The sequence below is a fragment of the Tauraco erythrolophus genome, chromosome 2, assembly GCF_009769465.1.
Source record: "Tauraco erythrolophus isolate bTauEry1 chromosome 2, bTauEry1.pri, whole genome shotgun sequence".
Classification (NCBI taxonomy): domain Eukaryota; kingdom Metazoa; phylum Chordata; class Aves; order Musophagiformes; family Musophagidae; genus Tauraco; species Tauraco erythrolophus.
Genome location: NC_141466.1, coordinates 127,150,610 through 127,170,192, shown reverse-complemented (window position 1 = coordinate 127,170,192; position 19,583 = coordinate 127,150,610). Strand labels below are relative to the sequence as shown.

The 19,583-nt window shown below is 44.9% G+C and overlaps 1 protein-coding gene across 1 annotated transcript in view; it reads right to left on the bottom strand.

The window, feature by feature from the left end:
• Positions 1 to 11,724, bottom strand: part of PAK5 (p21 (RAC1) activated kinase 5) — a 41,501-nt gene extending 29,777 nt beyond the window's left edge. Inside the window, exon 1 of the mRNA XM_086631121.1 lies at positions 11,521 to 11,724. Within this exon, the coding sequence (XP_086487247.1) occupies positions 11,521 to 11,724 (204 nt within the window). The remainder of the gene's footprint in view (positions 1 to 11,520) is intronic.
• Between the last annotated feature and the right edge of the window lie 7,859 nt (positions 11,725 to 19,583).

Genomic DNA, 19,583 nt, shown 5'->3' with positions numbered 1-19,583 from the left:
CCTAACGATTCTATGATTCTATGATTCTAATTGTGTGCTCCTGGACACACAAATATAAGGTGTTTTTTTAAAATGTGATTTATGTTTCTGAGTATTATGGGCTCCTTCATCTTCTGAAACCTCACTCTTTGAGTTGAGTATTTAGGAATTTGTATTAGCAAAATAAAAACACAAAATCATTTCATATGCATTGTAAATTGCAGTATTCTTTCTTCCAAGGAAGTATATTAAGTTTTCCTTTTCATGGACAGCTATTAAAAGGGAAGGGCAGCAATAGGAATGCCCTGAGTTAAGTCATACTAACCTGCACCGAGTGACTTTCACCTGCAAACGTGGATATAGAGCAAGGAGTGCCCCTGTGCAGAAATCTAACCATTAGGTCAAATCTTCAAGGTGGGTGAGGGGAGAGACGTGAGGAGCTTCCTGAGTTGACATTTTAATTATTTGCTCGTAAACGAGAAGTGCAAATCAAACACCTTCTCGACGGGAACAAACCGAGGCGGATGATCTCGGAAGATGCTCCGCAGCAGAGTTAACTCAGCGGCGCGATGCCCGGCATGGCACCGCAATATCTCATTTACAAGAAACTGCCGAAACATTTCTAGGATAATCTCGATTTGATTCGATTTGCTGGGCTGTGCCGTCGCCAAGTGCGCTCCGTCCCCAGCGGCAGATTGGTCCTGACACGCTTAATAAATTAATCTGCCCAACAAAGTGCTGCTCCCTCCCCTCCTCTTCCTCCAACCCCCCCCAGACAGCACGGAAAGTCAGGAAGAAGGAGAAGGTATCACTGCTGATAAAAGAGAAATGGGGCTGCTTCCCCCAGCCTGGGGTGTGGGATGGGAGTCAGACCCGATTTCCTTTCCCAGAGCGTTTTCCCAGGGTAGTTCATAAAAGCTGGTGTGTTTAAACCAGTTTTCCATGCCTGTATATCCCAATGCTCCTGGAAAGCGTAACTTCTTACGGAAGCGTAAGTCTTAGCAGTAAGCATCTCCCCTTGCACTGTGCTTGGTGGGAATTATTAAATGCAAACTAGGACAGAAATAGCAATTACTGTTTTGTTCAGACTACAAAACTGTAAAATTCAGTAAAATACAATCTCTTGCAATTCTTTTAACCATGGGATCCTAATAGCTAACTAAAGCCTGCTGGATCTGAGCTTGGCAATTTAAAAGCAAAAATACTCATCCTAAATACTTCTCTTCTGTTCCCTTTTCTCCCTCCAAAGATCTGTATCTGAAATGCCCTTTTTTTTTCTGGCCCACACGGTTCAACTCTCAGACAACAGAAAAGGTATTTAAAAGTCTCTGCAGGCAAGTCAGCGTTGTTCCCCCGTAATACACAGCACTTGTCCAGTGTAATTGGATCCTGTGTGAAGGGGAAGACAAGAAAGAAAGAGCAGCAAAGCACTTTTAAATTCCTACAGAGCTACCAAACCCCAGATCTAATCATGTCAGAGCAGGAGACAGGAAAAAACACATTTACACCCGGAGCTTTGGCTGCCCAGGTAAGCGAGCTGCTTGGCAACGATATTTTCCCCCTAATCCTACTACTCTTTATGAGCCAAACTCTGCTGAGATTGAGTAAACTTGGCTAGTTGGTTATAATATAGAACATAATTTAACGAGACTATAACCAGTACGGTTTCTATTCTGGACTACAATGGACCAAACCAAGTTCCTTAGTAGACCTAGGAACAAATGCATCATGGAGATGTGCAGAACGTGTAGTTATTGAATGATTATTGTCATTGCACGGTTAAACGAAAATGTAAGTAGCAAACACTGCCCTAGGGCCGATGTGTGACCAAATTTATATGGAAAGCCCCTCCACAACTGGCTAAAACGTCTACCTTGAAAAAATGCCATCAGGATGTCCAAGCAGATTTCTCATTGCTTCCACTGTCTGGGTCCGCTTTTGACACACAGGGAGATGAATTTCCAGAGATTTCTTGCTGCCACCTAGTGTTCCCCACCGCCACCGAAATGAGCAGATTTTGTAACATCGACACAACTTTATCTCTAAGTGACTTCAGCAGCACTACTGGAGGTTTGGCTAGTCCATGGAAATAAGAAATCTCCCAGTGTGTTTTACTCCATCACCTTTCCAGCTGAGCCAAGTAAGAGCTCGCTGTTTTTTTCCACTGAAGTTTGGCAAAACACATTCAGCCTTTCCACATGTTTACCAGGGGAAGTATTTACTGCTTACACTTCACTATTTATTTTCTATGCTTTGCTCTGGGGGATCACTGCCAAGGTACAGGAACCAGAAGGACCCTACCGCTGCAGTAGCCAGCCTGAAGCATCACCTCCGTCTGCCCCAAATCCTGCTTCTGGTCCCAGAGGTCTTATGGGTCAGTACAGGGAAAGTTTTGGAGGCAAAAAGCTTGGCTAAACCAATGGAAAGGAAACAACAGTCATGGTAGCAGCAACGGAACCAGAGCCCTTTACCTCCAGGTAGCAAGCTGGGAGCACGGCTCATTTATCAGGGCAGGCTTGCAAGTGAGTGGAGTTACTGGGACAGTTTCCTATAAATTTGTCTTCAGGGACTAACTTCCATGTTAAAAAAAGAACCTGATTACGAGTGTCCTTGCTCAGGATTTAATTCCTGGCTCAGGTTCCAGGTTATACAGCCCTACCTGGAGAGTATTCCCAGTCTGGTATTCCCAGAGGAGACCACATTCAATTTCTGAAACGCTGACACTGAGAGTTTGCCCCTTTTACGTGTAGACCTACAGGTTAATGTGTCTCCTGAGTTCCAAAGCAGGCGAGTCTGCCTCTGCAGATGCAGACTGGGAACTCTAAATTTACTTTCAATTTTTACTTAGTGTGTTGCAAAGTTCTGCTCACGCACGTAAGGTCTCCTTAACAGAACTAAAGCTTGCCCTTGCAAGACTCCTCCAACACTAATATTACTTAAAATCACAATGCTGATGCAAACAGCATTTCAAAAAATTCTCTTCCTAATTATATTGGAGAAAACTACTTTTACCCACAGAAGTCTGTCATCTATATTGCCTATTATTGCTGCGGACCCAGGTAAAGTAAATCCTTTCTCATGCCAGCAGACGAATTCAAATCCATGCTAACTGTTGCATGAACAAAGCTTACCCAGATGATGAAGGATTTCTGAACGTCTCTAGATCTCCACCCTGCAGACAGCAAACTCCGACGCTACTCCAGGGAAGAGCTCCATGAGCTCAGCAGGACCCTGCAGGTGGAGGTGCAAGCCTGTCTCCAAGCATTTGCAGGAGCAGGGTATTGGTAGCACAAGCTCCTTCAGGGATGTCAGGGACCTTTCAAATGAGGGACATGACCAGCAGGTAATCAATTATCACCCCTCCAAGGCAGAGGGGTAAAATGATGCACTTAAAGTCTTACCGCAGTGAACTTGTCTACACGGTCCAACGTGGACCAAAGCATCATTCCCTACTCAGAGGTACGTGTGTTAGCTAGAGGGTCCACCTCTGAAAACCACATTTCTGCAGGCATTACTCCTGGATCATTTGAGCACATTTAAAGCACAGAAATGAGACAGAATGTGAAAAATTTCCTTTGTTGCTTACAGTATTTACTGCGTGTGGTGGGAGAGGGTTTGTTACTGGCAGTCTCAGGGTTTCTCTAGGATGGCCAGGTCCTGCTTGTAAACCCTGATGCTGGTGTCTACGATTCAGCTGTCAACAGACCCTTCAAACATACCTGGCTGAACCTGAAGGGTTTGTTCTGAGGGTCAAATACCTCAGTCAGAAAAATTATGTGAATAATTGATTTTCTGGTTCATTAGTTGAACTTAAAAACTGAGGAACATTTTGTGTTTTGAGTCTATCTGAGATGATAACGATGCTGTTTTTCCTTCTCTAAATGAGGCCTTAGAAAAACAACTTCAAGTCAGGCTGGATCAAGTGCTTCAATAGCGTGAAACGCAATGGTGTGAAAATGAAAGAGCTGCTGCTAAAAAGCCAATCAGGAGCTTAGCTGTTCAGAAAGCCAGAAACTCAAAACTATAAAGAAGAACTGAGGATGCATCAGTTAAGAGCACTATGGGAAGAGGTGCTTCCTTTATTTTACAATGACTGTAGGCTGCCAGTGTGATGATGGAGTAAAAAAATCTGTGCACCAGTTAATGTACTTTTGACAGAGATGAAGATGCATTGTCATTAAATGCAGGTGGATATGGATATGGAGAAGAGCTGAGGAGGGTGCAAGAAAAGAAGAAACTAGCATTACTGGAGCAGTACTCCCCTAAATTTTGTCCTCGGGCAGTCTTCCACCTCGCCTGACCTCCCTGCCCAGGGTACATGGGTGGAGAGGGCTGGGCAGCTCCTGCCATGGCGAGTGGCAGAAGACAAGTTGCTGTAACAGCCTTGCTCTGGGCTGCTTCCTGAGATGCTTCACATCCAAAGCTGCTTTGATCTTTGAAACGAAAATACTTAAATATTTTCACAGAAAAACCTGAAACAAACAATCTCTGATCTCCAAAATGTATCCTCTTCCAGCTGAAACTCTTTAAAGTGAAATTGCATTTTCCATAAAATGAATGAACTACTCATCTGAAAAATTTCTTCCTATTCTTTTATTCAGGCATTTTCTCTCGTGTTGAACTCAACTTCCCAGGCAGCAGCAATATTCTTTTAAAGGACTGACGTAAAACCCCATAATTTTCTGAAATCCATCAGAAACAAAACTGAAAGTGTCCTCTGTACAATGTAGTACATATGAGAACACATTAACTTAGTGATATCAATGACAAAAACTTCTCATCTGTGTACTTCTTGCATTTATTCATACTGTGGCTGATTTTTATCGGTACAGTGATAGATTTCCTGCAAGATTACACAAAATTGGCAACTTGTCTCTTCTCACACCAAGGAAATGTCGCAGTCAGACACATCCATGGACACTAGATGGCATATTTGCATTATACCTGTACAAGGGGTACGGTGATCAACTGAAGCAGTATTGTCACTTAAAAACGTGGAAATCAAATAGCTCTCAAGAATGAAGCATTATCCCTTTGAAATAAAAGCTTCTACTTAAATATGCTGCAGGAGTTTCTTCTGGCACTGTGCAGCATCGAACACACTCCTGTTCAGTGATCAAAACAAACTGCAAGTGGGACTGCCTTACAGGACAACTGCAAATCTCACCGTAATCACTTGTAGAAGAAGGTAATCACAGAAGATGATCCCAGGGCTGGAGCACCTCTGCTATGAAGACAGGCTGAGAGAGTTGGGGCTGTTCAGCCTGGAGAAGAGAAGGCTCCGGGGAGATCTTATAGCAGCTTTCCAGTACTTAAAGGGGGCCTACAGGAAAGCTGGAGAGGGACTTTTTACAAGGGCATGGAGTGATAGGACAAGGGGCAATGGATTTAAATTGAAAGAGGGGAGATTTAGATTAGATGGAAGGAAGAAATTTTTTACAATGAGGGAAGTGAAACACTGGAACAGGTTGCCCAGAGAAGTTGTGGATGCCCCATCCCTGGAAGTGTTCAAGGCCAGGTTGGATGAGGCTTTGAGCAACTTGGTCTAGGGGAAGGTGTCCCTGCCCATGGCAGGGAGGTTGGAACTAGATGATCTTTAAGGTCTCTTCCAACCCAAACCATTTTATGATTCTATGACTCTAAGAACTGAGGCTGGAAGGGACCTCTGTAGGTCATCCAGTCCAACCACTAGCTCAGAGCAATGCTAACGTCAAAGTCTGGTCAGGCTGCTCAGGGCATTGTCCATCAAATTTTGCCCTCTCCAAAGGCTGAGATCCCACAGCCCCTCCAGGCTGCTGTCCTGCTGCTCAACCATGCTCACTGGCAAAATACTTTCCTTTCACCCAAAATTTCCTATGCTGCAAGGTGTTGGCTCTTGTCCTTTTTGGAGACATCCCCTCCACCTTCTCTCCTCTCAGCTGAGCATGTGCCAGGCCCAGTGTGCAATTGCAAAGCATGTAATTAGGAAATGTGAATTATTAAGCATGAATTTTCATGATGTGGTTACAAGGAAGGCCCACGAGATGTCAGCAGCCTGCCAGGTCCTGTGGGCCCACAGCGTCCTGGTGGGATGGAAGCCAATCTTCTTCAAGCAAGAACTGCAGACTGTCCCATCTACTGAGCTACCACGGGAGGGATAAGTAAAAAGAAGGAGTTATCAAGAAGGAGAGGTAAAAATTTAGGAGGGCAAGCAAGAGAGGTCAGGACAACCACTGCTCTGTCTATCTGCCCCCAAGCAGAGGGCAAAGCCTTTGAGCAGCTCTTTATTTCTAAATCCCTCTTTCCCTGGTCAGGCATTTTCCCCTGTGCAATTCCACATGGGAGGAGAGGGCTGCAGGTTATCTAGTGAGAGCTAGGCATTTCTGACCGCTCAAACCCAGAAAAGGACCCCTGCTCATCTCCCCTCTTTGAGGTCTTTGGCCACTCAGCACCTCCGTGCACAGCTCTGCAGATGCTCGGTGTCCTCCACCTAAACATGGAAAGCATGTAAACACAGGGAAAAAATGACACCTTAAATGAGACTTGACTTTCATTCTGGAAATACTTTACGAGGCCCAATAGGATGAGGAAGTGAAATATCAGCTTTTCCTTCTGTCAACATGCACAGCAAACAGAAGCTTTGATTTTCATGTCAGAGTTATTAAAAGGTTCATGATCCGTAACTCATTTTCTGATTATTTTTCCCTTGTGTAATAGAGAGGCTGAAATACAGCAGTAGAAGCTTAGAAAGGTTTTAAAAATTACAGTTAACTCGCCAGGATCAGGGTCAAGGTTTGAGAGGCAGAAGTGAGAAAAACTGAAACTAATAAGGCAAAACATACAGATTAGACCACTGAAACATGAGGATGAGAGAGACAGAGAGAGAAAAGCCAGTGACCCTGCGGTGTGTCCCCTACAGAAATTCGCTGCCTTGAGACACCCACACATTGCAGGATACCAGGTAAATGAACTGCCACAGATTAATGGCACAATTAAGGTGCATCTCAAATTAACGTGCATCTCGGCGCAGCCGTGGGCATTCAAGGGCATTTTGGTGAAGCGACGGGAAGGATGCTGTTTTCTCTACCTTTAAGGCAGCTCAACCCACATGCACAGAAGAGGTTCCTTCCGTTTCAAAGACAATGCAGCATTGACACCAAGCTGAGGATCTCGTTCTGCCTTTGCTGGCTGAACACCGACCCCTCTGCATCACCAAGCTGTGTTAATGCTCATTTCGATGCGTGTCACATACCACAGGGCAGCGATGTCCTCATCCCCTTCTACCCTGTGTTTTGGAGGGAAGAAAATGGGGGAGAAAATTCAGGAAATGTGAAATTCCATCACATAAGCATGGTTGGATTTATTGCAATCTGCTCAGGAGAGAAGGACAGGTGGAGGTCCCAGCAGGAAGGATTCAGTCCTCTTGATGCCACTATATATTTGGCCACTCAAATACTCACAGCCACCTTCCTCCTTGCTCAAGGACAAGCCCACCACCACGTCATCCTTAAGTTGGGTACCTTGACTTGCCGACGGTGTGGATGGGTGAGACTACCCAAAGCATCAACAAAAGCAAAGCAACGGGGGCTTAATGCATATACCAGCTCAGACTGCTGAAGAATAACCCCAGCGCGGTGTTTCTTCAGGAACAAACGGCATTTTTTTTCCTCCAGTAACTGACAGAAGTGAGGAAGCTCAGCTGTTCACTGCACTGGGAAACACAAGAAGGGATTTTAACAAGTCATCAGTGCTCTCCAGCTCCCACTGACAGCAGCAGTCATTCACGCATCTTAACGGAGCAACTTTACACAGTCGATGCTAAGCTCTTTTGGCAAAAATCCCCAAAATATGGGTTCTCGTGTTTGTTTTCCTAATACTTCGAGCAGAGCAGAGAAACCATGAAGAATGAGTTTTGCTGCCTAAGGACAATGCATTTGCTTAGTTCTTGATTCCGAAGCTTTGAAAAAATCAAAGGGTGGCAACAAACTGAAGCTCCTGTGCAGCGTAACGGCCACGACATGCCAAGCACATCGTCTGCCGAGGGCCAACATGCAAGCCATGAGCTCCAGGTACACACGGGACAACTGCAAAGTACTGAAACAAGAGGACTGACAGGCCTGACATCAGGATCTCAGACTTCATGAAGCCTATTTTAATAGTACGGTAAGACACAGATGGTTCACATTTTTCATGAGGAGATGTTTTCAGTGAAAAATCAGCCTTTTTTCAACACCCCCTGTCTCCACACCTCAAACCTATCAAGATCACTGTCACTTTCTATTTTTCATGAAATTTTCTGCTGCGTTTTACTGACTCTTGTTAGCATCTGAAATACGCAATACTCTGCTGCTATCTGGGTCACCCGCACCAAGAAGGGGAATCCCATTATTGTCTCTCCTTGTACTTGGAATGAATGAATTTGTACAGTCAGCTCAGGTTTGGATTCAAACGCTGACATTACCACGACAAGCCGCTGCCACCCGCGTGCGAAAGCACTGCAAGCCTTTCATCCCAGCCAACGCAGAGGCAGGGCGATGACATCCCCCAGGATATTTGGGAGCCCAGGGTGCTGCCTCTTCGTCACCGCTGCTGCTGCCTTTGAATATAGATGGGAGCACTGAGAATATTTATCATTTATTAGTTTTACCCAAAGGAATACACTATGCACCATCAGATCGTATCTGCTTTGCAGACCGAGAAATGAGCAAACATCACTGGAAAGCTGCAAAACCTACAGAAGTCAAGAAAAAGTCTTTCCCTTCCTCTGCTTCGGAAAACACCAGTTCTGTCTCAAAAACAAGAAATCATGCTCTCAAAGTCTACCTCTATGATGTGTGCTACTCTTCAGTCACGAAGCAGAAGCTATTAGCAGGAATGCTTCTGTCTCGTACCATACAGGCAGTCAATACTGAAGTAATTAAACAGAGAATAAATTTAAGAGTGCAGAACAGTGGAGTTACAGAGCTGCTGTATGACCTGAAACCACAGCATGAACAAACTCTGGCCAAATGCCTCAGCCTGACTTAATACTGTGACTCAGGACACAATTACGAATCTTCTTCTGCTACACCTCAGTGCGTTCACAAGTGCTTTAATTAAACTATCAACTGCTGGGTGGAAAAGAGAAAAGTTGTAAACAATTCTGAGATCTTGGAGCCTTTGGTTCCTATCTTCACAAACTGCCGCCAAGTGTATCTTAAAATCTTCAGTTCTCTCTGAAGTAATGAAATCCGCAGTGCCTAAATCACCTTTCAAGAGAACTAAAGGTGTTGGTGCATGTGCACACATAAACAATTTGTCTAAATTAAATGTTTATGCTGAACTAGTTTAGCAACATTAAATATTCTTCAGTTTTAAAGTGGCCACAACTCAGTTTCTCTCCATAAGTTAACTTATATCAAAATAAGGCAAGTTAATTCTTAATAAATATGCAGTAAAATGTTATCTTGCAATCGAGTTAAAAGGAAATTCTCAACTGACAGTCAATGCCTCTCAGTTGCTATTAAAACTAACCTGTTTTTCTAGCACTATTATGGAGGCCCATTTCAACGGGCTGTAATTGAGCCTCAGATGGGGAAAGTAACTGGAGGGTGAAGGCACAATTTCTTGAACCCTTCAGTCTTAAACCCATTTCCTCGTCTAACTATACCTCTGGAGCAGTGGCATGCAATTAACTGCCATTTGGGTAATCCGCTTCCAAATTCAAACCTTCCATCTATGCAGAAAACCCTTCCTGCAGGTCCCTCTGCAGATGGACTTGTTTGTGCTCAGCCCCACAGCCACTGCTGAGATGGGGACTAGGTTGCAGGCACCCTATCCCTGGGACACATGTCCTGGGAAGAGGTCGTGGGATGCACGGCTGCATCAAGGACCACTGCAGCCAAGGCTACACTGGAAGAACGAGCTCGGCTTGGGAGCTGCATTCCAGCTCCTGGCCCCAGCCCTTTCCCAGCATGGGATGGTTTAATTCAGAAGCACATCCCTGGCATATGCACATACATAGACTCTAGATATACAGACATATGTAGACCTCTGATGTACAGACAGAAAAGTAGGAATTGACAATTTATTGGAAACAACTGACAGTGATTTTCTCCACATCAAAATGCAGCAATTACACATTTGAGGTGTGATCTTTTACACCCTGCAGTGTGTTCACTTCAGTGGGACTCTGCACAATAACCAAGCTACACGTATGTCCATTTGCAGGCTGAGACCCAGAGTTGTGTTGTCTGTATGGTGCTGGGAAAGCTAACACATTTTAAAACTTTTTAAGCATATGGATTTATGGGTCCAGAACTGCAGAAAAGAGATGCTACTGCTGCAAGATAGTAAACTCAAATTTTTTCATTTAAAACATCTTTATGTATTCATGTCAAAACATCCAGGGATATTTTAGTGTTAAGAAGGGCTGTGGAACAAAGTTGCTCTACTCCCCCAGCAGGAAAATGTTTGCCCAGTTTTTTCCTCATTATTCTGAGCCTCCATTACACAGTAAGGTATTTTTTTACAGAAAAAATATCAAGACTTTTGTTTTATCCCCCTTGTCCTGTAGCAACACTCAGCAATCCTGATCAGCAAGTGATGAGCGTCCTTCAGGAGCAGGCGGCAAATGTAAATTTAGCAAAGAGCACTTATCAAATATAAATAACAGGGTCTGTGCTCTCGGGATTATCTGATTTTCTCTGGCTGCTGAAAAATCCACATGAAAATGAAATCCTAAATTTGTTTTGCAGCTGCACGACAGCGAGAAGTACATGGCTGGCAGGGTATAGGCTACCAACCACCAGCACATGAGTGTGATTTTTTGGGCTGTGCGGATGTGCAATCCCAGAAATGCTGCTAAATCAGGGCAATCCTGAGCCTCTAAGGATGGGGATCCCAGAGCCACACTAGTGCCCTGTCCAGAGCTGTTCTACCCTCTGAGTCAAGTTTTTTCCCCAGCTCTCCAGCCTGAACCTCCCAAGCCACAACCTGGAGCTGTTTCCCCTCTTTCTACCGCCCGGTGAGCAGCTCAGTTCCATCACCTGTGCTAACCCCTCCAGGCAGCAGTGGGTGGCAATGAGATCCCTCCCTGAGCTGCTTGCCCGGCTGAACAAGCAATTTAATTTTTTTCCTTTGCTGTAGTTCTCCCTCCCTCCCTTGCTCCAAACTGCCTTTGCCTAAAGCATCGTTCTTAAATTAATTATCAAAGTGCTGTATGCGGCAGAGCAGCATCGTTTTGGGCCTCCACCGAGACTTGTGGCTTTTTCTTCTACAGCCTAGGAGTGGAAAGGCACAGCCCCTGCAAAACCCATGGCATGCTCTTCTGGGACGTCCGTACAAGTTTTATACACGCAACAATTTTTCCTGGCAGCTCTCCTATTAAATATCTGGATTTGCAGCTCTCTCTGTACTTGCACACTCCCCAGCTGTGCCAGTCTCCTGGGACAGTCATTCTCTGCACCGCAGAGATTTTCTGTTTGTTGGTGCAATTTCAACTCTGGCGGGCAGAGCGGTATGGTCAAGGTTACACACGATCAAAGGTAGGTCAGAAAAAGCAAAGGAGCCTTTGCACAATACCTTCATAGGCGCGAGCTGGATGGGAGTGATGCATGAGGGATCCACCATAGGCTTCGGCCGGTTGGCCGTGTCCGCCAGCAAGCTGTGCCACTGCTGAGGTAGTCCCGTGAACTTCTGCTCCCGGTGGTCAAAGCCAGTGTGAACCCGATGCTCAAAGTTAGAGGGCCCAGAAATTTCGAGTCTTTTCTTCTTCTTTCCGAACATGGTGGAAAAATCTGGAGAATTCATATGGAAATAGGAAAGAAAAGGGAAAAAAAAACCATCATATTTATGCTTTGTTGCAACTTGTAGCCATTGTCTCTGCTGTATGGATAATTTAATAGAGGTTATTGGCCAAGTACCTACATGAATCTTACTCTTAATCACACACCGTCTTTAAGATCTATGCAAGGAAAGCACTTATCTGAGATTTTAAGAAATTAACCTGGTCTCCAAGTTATATATGTTCATAATACCATATAAAACAAGCAAATGCCTCTATTTCCAGGGGATAAAGCCCCAGGTCCTAGTCTCTCCTCCTCTCTCTGCTGATCTGCTCATGCTGCAAGGTGCACCCCACAAAAGCTCAGAGCCCTGAGCTCTCCCAGCTGCAGCAGCGTCCGGCTTTGCTCGGAGGACAGCACGCGGCGTACGAGGCGGGCTGCGCCCCGACACGCTGCAAGAGCAAACGCACACACAGCTTTGTGTCTTCAATCTATACATCAGATCGTGGAGAAATGACAACCCACCCCAGCTGAGAGCCCGGCCCTGCTATTTTCATATCTAGATCTCACCCAGCAGCAGTGGAAGTGGGATTTATTCCTACACCATTTCAGCGATGCAAACAGACGGAGAGCTCAGATCTCAGTCCAACCTGGTCTAAGGGCCTTCATCTGCGTTTGTAAAGGGTCCTGCTTAAGAACAGTTATCAGGTATCAGCTGCTACAATCCTCATATTTACATAGCACGACTTCTCCTTTGGGAAAGAAATGATTTGCTGTGAGAGACACGTGCTTGCAGCACCCGGGTCTATGCCTGGGTGGGTGCAGCTTGTGGGCTCCTGGCCAGTAGACTCAGGTGGGATCCATCACAGTGATGGCCAGACTCCTTTTAAAGAGCAGAAGGAAGGAACAGCTCCTTTGGTCTTTGTGCAGAGGAGAGAGAGGAGTCCTTCCAACACTGTACAAGCAAGGAACTGGAGGCTGTTGGAGGAAAAGTGACCTTCCCAGCTCATACATCAAGAGAGACCTGCATTGACCTGGCAGCTCAGTAAAGCTAATTGTTAGAGCATTTACTCTATAGAAAGTGAGCTTTTTGGTCAACTATGTTATTTGTTATTTCCTGGTAAGAGAGGGTTGGTTTGCTTTCCTCCTGTCTGCTTTGCCTGTCCTGAGGAGCCTGCGGAAGGCAGCTGGAGGGTCTGCAGGGCACACAGGGAGCACAGACAGATAGCTGGGGCAAGAGAGGTTTCAGAGGTGAAGAGGAAGGAGGTGTGAACTGCAAACTAAAAGAGATGAAGGTATTTGCTCACTGTATTGGTATAGGAAATAACCTATATGCTCACAATATGGATTAATCATTGGGTTTGGTGGGTCCCAACTCAACAGCAAAGTAGAGACCAGTAGTTATATCGAGGTAAGTTCAGAATTGACTTGCTGAAGCACTCCAGAAACCTGCTGCCTAAAGGAAGGAGAAATTCCTGGTCCAAGGGAAATGGACAGAGGTCCTGCTGCTTTTTAATGAAATGCTGTCCTGTCCCAGAAAAGTCCTCCACCAGCTTTCTGCTGTCTCAAAACAGTCCTCCACCTTGATTTCATCTCATGGCTGTTTCAAGCAGGACTTGGTAAGCTCTCGAGCAGCAGGAACAGAAGCATCTGCTTGAAATAGCAGCCAGGCGAGGAGGCCAGCAGGTCCATAAAACCTCTTATATCACGGGAGAGACTCAGCTGTAAACATGCTGCCCTGACTTTATGATTCAGGAGGTGGAGAGGAGAAGCTCAGGGAAGGAAATACAGTTGCGCTGCTGCAAGATAAAAAGATGGGATGATAAATCAAGTATTTATTCCAGCCTCGTTCCCTCTTACTAGTTTATTTAAAGATCCATTATTTTAAAATTGATTGCTGGCTGCTTTATAAGTCCCCTCTGTGTGTTTGCAGGTGACTGTGTCTCCCTTGTGCCTATTTTCTTTAGACAGAGCAGACCTGCTCGCAATGGCCTTTCTTCACAAGTGTCATCTTCCACACCTCCCTCTGGCTTTGCCCTCCTTCTCTGAACTCCCTCCAAATCTCCAGCCCTTTTGACAGTCTTGCTCCATCTCTGTTAACTCAGGTATCTTCCTCACCTTCCTCTCTTGAAACCTCTTATGATCACCTCGCTATTCAGCCCTTTTTCCACTTCCAGCATTGTGAACTTTGTAATGTCAGTGGCTTGTCAGGTACCTTGTGGCATTTGCGGAGGTGCTTCCAGCCTAACCTAAAGCCGTCACGGTTGGTCTCTGTTCAAAGATTATTTATTTTCAAGGCTCAAACAGAAGCAGGCAGCAGTTCAGGTAGTTGCTTCTACTCACCGCTCATCCGCAGGGCTCCACAAATCACAGCCAGCTGCAGATCAATGGCACTGGATTGATTTCATTCACCCTCTGGGATGTGAATCTATGAGACCTATTGGAGTCACATTTTAAACCATCAGCTCTAGACATGTACTACTTCATCTGATCAATGCCAGTACTTGCAAGGCTTCCTGCTGGACTTGCACCCTAATGCAGCTGTTAGATGCTCAAAGCCCTCCAGAGCACCAAACACCACAAGATAGATAAAAGTGTATCAGCTGGCATACTGCATATTGCCTTTTTAAAATATACAGTGGATTCATTCAACAAGACATTACTACTTTGTTTTTAAATTGCTCTTTGATACATTGCACTCTCTTGTTTTAATACCACTGCAGCTAGAAGCAAATGCAAAATTCACCCCAGTGGGACCTTTACTTTTTCAAGAGAGAATTTTGGTCTCAAACCTGATGCCAAGGGCACCTTTTTGCACAGGGATGGTGTCTGAGGCCTGGGCAGTAGGATTTTGCCCTCCCTTTTGACTGCAGCTCATGCTTAGATCAGCTTAAATTGACCGTGAAGCTATAGCAGGAGAGACAGGGATACTAGCACCTCGCACAGCAAGGGATGGATTCGGCCAGGCAGACAAATGCACAAATGCTCTACATCGTGGTGGCTGGAGAACATTCCCTGTGGGGCTGTGCCTGTGAAAGGTGATCAAGAAACCTGGCTGATGGTGGCCTCAGCCCCATGGGAGAGGGGCAGGAGCTGCCTCTCCAACAGCTCTGCAAATAGATTCTTGGTGCTACCGAAAGGACCAGAGCTTTGAATGGCTCTTAAAGGTATCAATAATAAATGTTGTGCAGTGCAGCATCGCTTCATCAACCAGCAGGATCTCTCTGTTTCGCTGCAAAGCAAAGCTGACCTCTCCTTACTGTGGTCTCTCTAAATAACTGTAATTAACATACACAGCAATTGCAAGGAAACTTCATTTCCTCTGATTTCTCCCAAAGAATGGGAATGATGCTACTTGTTTTCTTTAGCTGTCTGAGGATGCGGGTTGGAGGCAGCCAAGCCTGTGAAACCTCTTGCTCCTGGCTTGTAAGAGTCCTGATTCAGCCCTCACTAATATGCTTAGTTCTCAGGCCTAAAAAAAGGAGAGATGATGTAATTTTTGCTATAGCTTTATTGATATGATATAAAAATTAAAGCATTTACTCATTTAATCAGATGTGGAAGCAGAAAACATCCTAAACAAGTAAATAAATGAGAAAGTTCTCCAAGGCTTAGCAAATTGTTTTAGCAGTAAGAAGTACCCAAGTGTTTCGAAGAGAAATGATGGACCTTTCCAGGATGCCAGACAACATATGCAACACAAATGTTACGAAATTTCTATCAAGAGTACCAAATGCATGAACTTTAAGTTCATGCAGGCACCTGTCCTCTCTCTGTTGAGCTAAACAGCAATCCTCTTGGCAGTCATTAAGAAACTCTAATTTCCTAACGTGATTAGTTAGGAAAACATCCCATAGATAACAGGGCAATCACTGATGTTTATAGATGAGGCAAGGGAAGGTAAGTGGCTGGAGGGCAGCTCCGTGGGGCTGCCCTTGTGGCATCCTCACCTGGCCCTCCCCATGCCAGGTCACTCATCCTTAACTTAATTCCTTGTGACAGCCTCCAACATACTCCCGATCGTGCCAGCTTTCTCAGCAAATGCCATCTCTCTGCCCAGCTCCTCCTGTGCTCGCCCCCACAGAACAAGAGGAAATGAGAGGTATCGTACTCCTAATTTGTTGCTATTTTTGTGGGGATGAGAACAATCGGGATGTCTGTCCTCTACTTGCATGTGCTTTGCTAATGAATAGTCTGGCTGAGTTCAACATGACATACGTGGTGCAAGGTGATACTCAATGTGATGGGGTCTTGGGGAGCCTGTCCTACCAACAGCTACTGTTGATGGCAGTGGACTTGAGCTAGCTTCAGGAGAAAAGAAAACAACATGACTCCTCATTACATGGCTTCAATGAGGTATCTTTCTACAGAAAGACTTACCCTTACGCTGAAATGATGCGGCACGTTAATTTTGTGTTTGAAAATGGGAGGTTTGAAGGAGGTACAGTTACAGCAAACAACGAACTTAGTAAGTGTGACAGCATGAGACCAAAACCAAGTCTGTTCTTAAGCAGATAAGTCTGTGCTCAGCTCAGGGCTGCAATGCTGAGGGGCTCAGTCCAACCCACGGTCCAACTGCGGCACAAGAATAAAGATGAGGGACTTGGTTTCTTTACCAAAGCCATGATGGAAAGAATATGGACATGAAGTTTACCGGAGGAAAGCACAATACTGGTGGGGAAAATCAGACTATTGCCCGACCTCTACCGTCTATGATGGCTGAGCAACCCACAGCAGTGCCTGTTTCAGCTGCACTGATGAGGATTGAGGAAGGGATAGCAGGATAAATGTATAAGCTGTATTTTGTAAATAGTTACCCAAAACCTTTTATAATGGCAGTAATTGCACGATTCAAGTTTCCACCCAAGAAAGGAGTACCACCAGCTCTGCTGGTGTCTGCCAAACAGCTGTAACACAGCTCCATCCAGCTGCTGCAAGAACCCAGGCAATGCTGAAAGGGTGCTATCGGGAGCGATCACTGCATCTTGCACTTAATGCTGTTTACTGTAGTGCCTAATAAATCAAATTACATGCTAATGAGCACACCCTGCCTGTTAGATCTATGCCAGCCTTGGCTTCTTTTCACTTCACTCCCTTCTATGCACAGAAATAATTCACTGAGCACCACGGTGCCATGGACTCCTGGACTGGTCCAAATTTCACGCGTGATCTTCAGTGCCAGATTAGGTCCCCACACGCAGAGAAAATTCCCCGTGTCCGAGGTACTGCTTGTGCAAGGTGTGAGACACGGATCAGCAAAGCAAATCCATGCTGTCAGCTACTACACCATCATCATGCTGCATCCCAGTCACAAATGAAGGTATTTTTCCAGTCTGAAGTATCCTTCAGACTGAGAAGGGATGGTGGGGAGGTGGGGGAAAGGCTCTTTACATTAGTGATGGGTGACAGAACAAGAGGAAATGGGTATAAGCTTAGTCAGGGGAGGTTCAGGTTGGATGTTAGAAAGAATTTCTTCTCTGAAAGGGTTGTCAGCCACTGGAATAGGCTGCCCAGGGAGGTGGTTGAGTCTCCATCCTGAATGTGTTTAAGAAAAGGGTGGCTGAACTACTTAGGGATATGTTTTAATGGGGGATTAGGGACGGTTGGACTGGATGATCTCTAAGGTCTTTTCCAACCTAGAAATCTATGAAATCCTACAGCCCTATCCTGGAGTAAGAGAGTAATAGTATTATTTTAGGTGCCAAGGGAGCCCATTCAGGTCCTTCCATGAGAGTGCCTGTGCTCAGGGCAGGATTTCCAACAACAGCCTTCCCATGAGAAGTTAAAGCCTTGCCCAACTCGTACCCCTGAGCTCACATTCAGAGGTGACAGGTTGCTCTGTTTGTTCAATCTTGTACACTTGGCCCCCTCCTGGGGTTTTGGTGGGTTGTCCTTCCCCTGTATGTGAGATCAGTGGACACCTGGGGGGGCTGATGAACTGAAGAGCTGAAAGTCCGTATTTATGTAAATAGCCTCAAAGAACAAATTTTTACACTCCTAGCACGTAAAACCCAAGGCAGTTGGAATAAAAGGAAAAAAGGATGCTCTCAGTCTGAAAGTCAATCGTATTCTGTATCTTTTATCATAACCTAAATAAGAGCAACCTAGTCAACCCACCAAGTAAGAGAGAAGTCTGCTCAACTCTGCCTGATGTATGGAGTGCCAGACCCTGCTCCCAATGAAAAAGCCAGAGCTGCTTTTTTTCTTCCCCTCCCAGTAGCTATTCTTTTAGGTTGCAAACTAGGAAAAAGTTGCAAACACTTATTTTGTCTTGTGATCTTGAAAACCACCAAAGAGCCCCAAGTGCATCCACTAAGTACCGACAATGGCACTTACCATCCCAGATGACCCAACAGTCTAACACTGAGCAAAAGCCTGTGAAATTTTGCCATACATAAAAACACACAATAACGTTACAAAGTTAGTAACTAGAGTAACAAAGGGAGATGAGTACTTTTACTTAAAAATAAGCTTTTAATGTAATAGATAGAGGGTTTGTGTATTTTTTTCATTATAGTATTTCAGGGTTTTTTTATTATAGTATTTCAGCAGCCAAATGTTGTGTTCCACCAAGCCAAGAAAATCATCAGTGTCCAGCAGCGCCTGCTGATAACCCCAAGCTGCCCCGAGAAGCCTGCAAATACTTCTTATGCACACCTTTCTGCTGCTCCAGCACGTGGCTGGGATGTAAATATTCCCTCGGGAGGGGCTCTGTGTATCGTCTCACTCAGCCCAGCCGCATGTTTGCTTTTTAAAAACCAGCAATTAGTTCATTTTCAATTAGGAAGCGCACATGGCGTTAAGTCCAGCAGCCTGTATTTTTTCTGCAGGGGTTCCCTGTGGTTCCTCTGCTGAGCAAGCGGCAGCAGAGCCCATTTCCCTTGGGTACAGGGATGCTATTAGCATCTCAAAATTGTCTTCATGCACACTGAGTATCATCTGCAAGCCTGGACTGGGGGGCAGCAGCGAGGGCTTGAACCCCTCCAATGCCCTGTGAAAAGGCACGTTTTCCCCCACGGCAGCTACACAGCCAAAAAACCTGCTTTACAGCTAGAAGTGTTAATAAAATGCTTTGTTTTTAACAACTTCTAAGAAAATTGTTAGCAACGCAGATTGCAAAAATGGGAGATGGGTGCGGGTTGCTTTCCTTTTGACAATTTTTACTTACTAATAACAGTTTTCTGAAGCACCAGGACCCCAATTATTCCCCTCCAGAGCAAACAAAATGCAGTAATACATCATTAGCTTTGCCAGCTTCTGTTCCTGTGCTCTGATTAATTGTAACCTTTCCCGATATTTGATCGTAAATGAAAGAGTATGAATTGAGAAGCACAAATTAAATTAACGTGTCAAGCCAGCTTGCAGAGCCAGTACTCCAGATAAATGTGAGCTGGGCTGATATTCATTCTCAAGGAGAAAGCAAATGTCTGGTATGGACTGATGGCAGCATAAATCGCTAAGAAATACTCTGTAAGTGAGAGGTTAAAATGATGCTGGTTCTCCTTCAGCTCACACTGGTGCAAATCCCCACTGCTGAGGCGACCAGAAGGAGACTGACACATATCTGTGTATCCCTATAGCTATAAAAATGAGGAAAATACTTCATTTTTTTTTCTTTTTCTAATAAGTAATAGCAACAGCAGTATCTTTGTATTTCCGTTTTGTTTGCTTTTAGGAAGGTTCTAAGCTTCTGGGTGGGGATCTTCTGCTGCTAGCTGCAATCAGAGAATGAATTTCCTTTGAAAAAAAAAAAGTGTGCCTTTATTACAGGCATACTTTTTTTTTTAGTAAGAATTTACCTCTATTTTTAACTGAAAATAGAGAACACTACCCTATTTTTCAGGAGATGAAACAAGAAGC